This window comes from Hyperoodon ampullatus (genome assembly GCF_949752795.1).
Source record: "Hyperoodon ampullatus genome assembly, chromosome: 2".
NCBI lineage: Eukaryota > Metazoa > Chordata > Mammalia > Artiodactyla > Ziphiidae > Hyperoodon > Hyperoodon ampullatus.
This window is the reverse complement of record NC_136915.1, coordinates 158572488-158578534: the sequence shown is the minus strand read 5'-3', so window position 1 is coordinate 158578534 and position 6047 is coordinate 158572488. Positions and strand designations below refer to the sequence as shown.

Here is a 6047-nt window from a genome sequence, read left to right as displayed (position 1 = left end):
TGGTGAGGCATAGAATGAGGTGTCACCAGGGTGGATAGGCTGGGGTAGGGCTACTGTATTTCAGAAAGAGGTTGAGCCTAGGCTGGAGGGTAAAGGGGACCCTGTTGTGACTGTTGGAGCGGCCTGTTTTCCTTGATGTCTTTCCGACCAGAGCTGATCACAGCTGCTGACTTATTTCTGAGTTTGCACTCATGAGACTGGGCCTCCCAGTTTGAGGAAGGAGCAGGCTGCTAGCTACCTCTGAATTCTGCCCTGGACCACCCTGGGAGAGAAGGAGAGCTCAGGGGGATCTGGCACATTCTTCCAGAAGGATCCCTGGGCCGAAGCCTCTGCCCACACCCTTGGCCCAGGCCAGGTGTGCACTCTTCTTGCGGCGAGGGGGAAGCCTGGCAGCTGGGGAGAGCGCTTTTACAGCTCCGTGTGTGCTGTGTGTTTGCTTCCCGAGGGCTGGGTCCTCCTTATTCACAGGTGAGTCACACCCTGAAACACACACTCTCTTCCTGTCAGGACTGAGTCAGGTAGAAGAGTCGATAAAACCACCTGATCAAGGAAAAGGAAGGCACAGCAGAGCGCAGAGCGAAAGCTCCCAGCCGCGAGGCGCAGGGCAGCACCCCTGCAGCGGCTGACTGCGCGGCCCGGCCCGGCCATGCCTGCGCTCTGGCTCAGCTGCTGCCTCTGCTTCTCGCTCCTCCTGCCTGCAGCCCGGGCCAACTCCAGGACGCCAGGTGAGTCCCTTCCAGGAGGAACGGCGCAGCCCTGGGATGGGAACTGGCCTTTCCCTGCAGACCGTGACGGCTGCACGCACCTCCGAGGAGCCCCACTTTGTGAGGACCTCTTTAGAGCTCCCTCCTCCTGCCCCATCTGGGGCTCCTCCAGAGATTTGTTTACAATAATATTATATATTATTTACTGATACTATATAAAGCTGTCTGATTCTTAAAATATGAAGCCAATAGGTCGTGCCAAACCAGGGTTTTCCTTGCTTTAAAATTGTTCCTTCTTGATTGCTTTTTTGATCAAAGGGCTTCTGTTTGATCAGTAATAGCAAAACATGTTGGTATATAAATTCTATTCCCAATGTGTGTTTTTACTGATGGGATTTTGGTGAGAATGCTTTCTGTGACTGTGAACCCCACAAAGATTGAAAAGGAATCTCTTCAGTCATCCTTCTGGAATTCCCGTTTCTTTGGGATGGAAAATGAGTTAAGAGTCTTAACAATGCTTTACTTTTGCATAACATTACTTTTTATAGTACTTTCACATAATATGCATTCAACAGGCATTTATTGGGCACCTATGTCATAGGTCATTCGATCTTATCTAGGGCACCCAGTGGCTGTCACTTCATGAGAAGTTCAACTCCTATAAACAAAACTTTCTGGGCACCTAGCAATGGTTTACTGTATGCATGTGTCAGCTATGACAACACATAAAGGGTGTTTTCCTTAAGTTTTACTTAGTGGTCACTTAGTTTTACCAATGATATTTGCCTGTGTAATTACCCCAAATTCTCAGGTTTATTTTTGCTTCTTGTATCTGATGGCATTTCAATAATTATCTCAATAGGTCCAAGAGCCATCTTCACACATGTGCATGTGTGAACATGAGACTAGGTTCATGGGTACACGGAATTATCTTAGATATTTCAATTATTACTTTGCAGTCTGGGTGATGCTGCCTGAATTGTATTTGAATGGCATGAATGTTTTAGCGTGTGTTTGAATGCATTTGATAGTCTTTTTTTTTTCCTAAGATAATATTGGAATTAAGTTACAACCCATCATCCTTGACTACCATTTAAAAACCACTTATGAAAATGATCATGTGGGTTAGAGTCCCTCAGAATAAATAACTTTAACCTAGTGAGAAACATCCTAAAAGTAAGAACGGTCTTTGAGTATTAGAATTCAGAGGAACTGCTTATGGATCAAATACTAGAATTCCTTGGTTTAAAAAAAGAAAGTATGGAAATGGATTTGCACAAAGCTACATAAGCAGCTACTGGCAGAGACACATCTGGCACTTGATCCAGTGGTTCTTAGACTGGAACTTTAGGGACCACATTATAAAAGTAATAAAGGGGGGCTTCCCTGGTGGCGCAGTGGTTGAGAGTCCACCTGCTGATGCAGGGGACACGGGTTCGTGCCCCGGTCCGGGAAGATCCCACATGCCGCGGAGCGGCTGGGCCCGTGAGCCATGGCCGCTGAGCCTGCACGTCCGGAGCCTGTGCTCCACAACGGAAGAGGCTGCAACAGTGAGAGGCCCGCGTACCAAAAAAAAAAAAAAAAAAAGTAATAAGGGAACAAATTACATATGTTTTACATAATGAGTAACTATTGAAGCATTTTCCTTTTTTGGCTATAGCTGAGTGTATGTGTGTGCGTTAGCATTAGATAACAGAAACAAATATGTAGGGTGATGAATTGTTTTATAAAATAACTGTTTAATAAACTGTTTAATAAAATCAGACTCAGGAGGACAGAGTTTGGACTCTAACTTCTCAAGGATGGACAAGCTCTGAGTATTCCATCTACATCATTAAGTCAGAAGCAGTGTTTAGGTTCATTTCCAGACTTTCCCCTTCCTTAAAGACAGGCCACTTAAAATACTAGGCTGCCTCCTCAAAGGGCTTCATTTGGGGCTCAATGAGAGTGTGAAAAGTTTGTGTTAGGCCAGAGCACACATGCTTTCCCATTTATGGGATCCTGTGATGTAGTGGGAGTTGGACCGAAAGTATGGTGCTTGCCACCTCTCAAAGTGACCTGCATCTGTGCACCTCTGCGAGTCTAAAGCAGTGATATTGCTTCCTGGGTGTTCCCTTGCAGGTGAAATTATGGTGTTTGTTAGATATAACCAGAGTTGGTCTCAGCTAAAGCACAGGTTTTAGAGTCAGCCTGACCTGGCTTCAAAATTTGGCTGATTCACTTACTAGTCCCTTATTCATAACCATTTAGGTTCCTCAGCTGCTTGGAGTCTGTTCTTTGCCTGTTAAGTGGAGGCAATAGTGCTATGTATCCTTACAGGTCTGTTGAAAGGATGAGATGTTACTGTAAAGTGCCTTAAAATGCCTAGAACCACGTTTCTTCAAAAGGTCTGATGCTGGGCTTCCCTGGTGGCGCAGTGGTTAAGAATCCGCCTGCCAATGCAGGGGACACGGGTTCAAGCCCTGGTCTGGGAAGACCCCACATACCACGGAGCAATTAAGCCCGTGCACCACAACTACTGAGCCTGCGCTCCAGAGCCCGCGCGCCTCAACTACTGAGCCAGCGCACCACAACTACTGAGCCCACGTGCCACAACTACTGAAGCCCACACTCCTAGAGCCTGTGCTCCACAACAACAGAAGCCCCCACAATGAGAAGCCCGTGCACCACAATGAAGAGTAGCCCCCACTAGCCGCAACTAGAGAAAGCCCACGCGCAGCAACAAAGACCCAATTCAACCAAAAATGAATAAATAAAATAAATTAATTTAAAAAAAAAGTCTGATGCCAAAGTCTGATATAGTGAACTCAGATGCTTAGAGGTCATTAAGAAAGATAGAGACTCCCCTTCAGGAGCTCACAGTTGGTGTGAATGTGGGTGTAGCTCCAATGGTCTGGATCATAGTTCACTTGGAGAGGTGCGACTGGAGAAGGGAGATAGGAATGAGACTAGAACAGGAATGAGACTAGAAATGTAGCCAAGAATCTGGTTGTGAAGAGCCTTATGTACCAGTCTGTGCCATTAGGTTGGTACCCTGTAAGCAAAGAAGAGTTGCGGTTGCAGATGTTTTGTAAGTGGGGTGGGTGTGGTCAGATTCATGTTTAAAAGATCACTCACTTAAGGGCTTAGAGGATGGAGTTGAGCTAGGAGAGGCAAACAAACAGCCATTGCAATAATCCAAATGAGAGGTGATGAGGGCTTACCTCATGGTGGTGGAATAGTAAAGAGGAAACAGATCACAGAGACATTTAGAAGGTAAAATTGGAAGAATTTGGTGATCCAATGAGTGTGTGCGTGTATGAGGGATAATAGTAAGGGAAAATTGTGAGAAATGAGGAAGAGTCCAAGATGGGCCCAAGGCTTCGGGCTTGTGTAGTTGGTTAGACAGTGATGCCGTTAAAGGAAATGAGGACTATAAGAGACGATCAGATTTGGGAGCGAGGCTGGGCAATGGATGAAGTGAAGGAAGTGAGTTTCTGTGGGGATCTGTTATATTTGAGATGCAAGTGGGGGTGTCCAGTGAGCAGCTGGAGCTATGATTTTGAAATTTAGAAGAAATTCAAACAATATAAAGTTGGGAGCCCAAAGGTGGAAAACAAAGCCTCGACAATAGATAAGACTACCCGGGACAAAGAGGCAAAAGAAACCTCAACACTTAACAAGGAGATGGAAGAACAGAGAAGGAGAACAGGAGGAAGGGGCACTGAGGCTAGAGGAGAATCAAGAAAGAGGAGAGGGCTTCCCTGGTGGCGCAGTGGTTGAGAGTCCGCCTGCCGATGCAGGGGACACGGGTTCGTGCCCCGGTCCGGGAAGATCCCACGTGCTGCGGAGCGGCTGGGCCCGTGAGCCATGGCCGCTGAGCCTGCGCATCCGGAGCCTGTGCTCTGCAACGGGAGAGGCCGCAAAAGTGAGAGGCCGGCACACCGCAAAAAAAAAAAAAAGTATTGTATGACTAACTGCTCTCATGTAATATGAGAGATTTTGAAAAGACTTAAATATGGCCTTATATTCACCTTATATTCTAGTATGTATAGTAAATGGGAGTATAGAATTGGGTTGGAGTGTAAGCTGGAGATTCCTATGTAAGCTTAAATTCTGAGTGCCCTGAACTGGGGGCAGCCACTGGTTTAGCTCCACTGATCCAAGAAGCTGAGGATGAATGTTGATTTGTGATCAGTGTTTATGGGAAAGTCAGGAGCATGAAATTAAGATGTTGAGGCCATCCTGGGAATATTTTTCCCATTTAAGTTCTTAGTGGCTCAACTATATTGACATTTTTTTTTCCTAGGGAAATTTGCAAGGACAAGACTTGAACCATCTATTACAGACCAGTGTAGAAATAGGAGCTCCCTAGATTCTGGAATACTCTAATTTAGTCACAAATTAGACCTAGCAGATTACTAAATCATTACTGAGCTGTGTTCTAATATAACCCCCAGGTACATGATGTAATATTTGAATCACACCCAAAGCCCAAAGCTGAGTCTCTTCTGTGTCTCTGGGTGACTGTATGTCTGTATATGTGCCTCCCCAACTAACATATGCTTCCTTATGTCGTGAAAGAAGAAAAGACTGGTTCTTTCTCTAACATTGATCATGTGAGGACTTCTGCAGTATCAGAGGAAGGTGGAGATCAATTGGGCAAATGTACACATATCCTGGACTTCTTCAGGCTTGTCGACCACTTACAGAAACCCAACTGTTTCTTTTCCAGATTTTATTTTTAATTCACTGTGTGAATATGGATATTCATATTCTAAAAAAAAAAATTAAATGGCAACCAAATAATTTCCCACACTAACTTAAACATTAGAAAAATGATGAAATCTTCAGCTGCACTTATATGGGGTATTTCTTACAAAAAGTTTTGCATGTTTCACCACTTTCTTCTCTTATTACAGCATCATGGAACTAAATGAGAATGGCCCTTAAGGGTTCTCTACAGGAGCTTCTACTTTTATAGTTAAGGAAAATGACTCTCAGAGAGGCAAAGCAACTGTCCAGATTCTCATGGTTGGTTATAACAGAGCTGAGCTCCGGCATGTATGACCCTCATTTATAGACTGGAAAATTGAGGCACAGGAAAATGATTGCCTTGTCCAGAGCCAGGCAGTTAATAACAGGATCAGATTTCAACTGCTAGTTTAATTTTCTTTAACAAGATATTCCCTTGGCTTATTTCTCATTCTTTTAAAGAATTTTCATTTAAATCAATTTTCAGAACTGATGGAATCTTGATGTATTATAAGAACATCCCTTATGCTTCTAGATGGGACATCTGTTCAGACATCTCTATTTGTGTGAGTCAATAGAGTGGCCTTTCCTTTAAAAATGTCAGCAAAC

The 6047-nt window shown here is 44.6% G+C and overlaps 1 protein-coding gene across 1 annotated transcript in view; it reads left to right on the top strand.

Moving 5' to 3' along the window:
• Positions 1–646: 646 nt before the first annotated feature.
• The window catches only part of LAMC2 (laminin subunit gamma 2), a gene marked incomplete at its 5' end in the record, with an annotated part of 62150 nt that continues 56749 nt past the window's right edge, over positions 647–6047 (top strand). Inside the window, one exon of the mRNA XM_079726808.1 lies at positions 647–725. Coding sequence (XP_079582934.1) covers positions 647–725 — 79 coding nt within the window. The remainder of the gene's footprint in view (positions 726–6047) is intronic.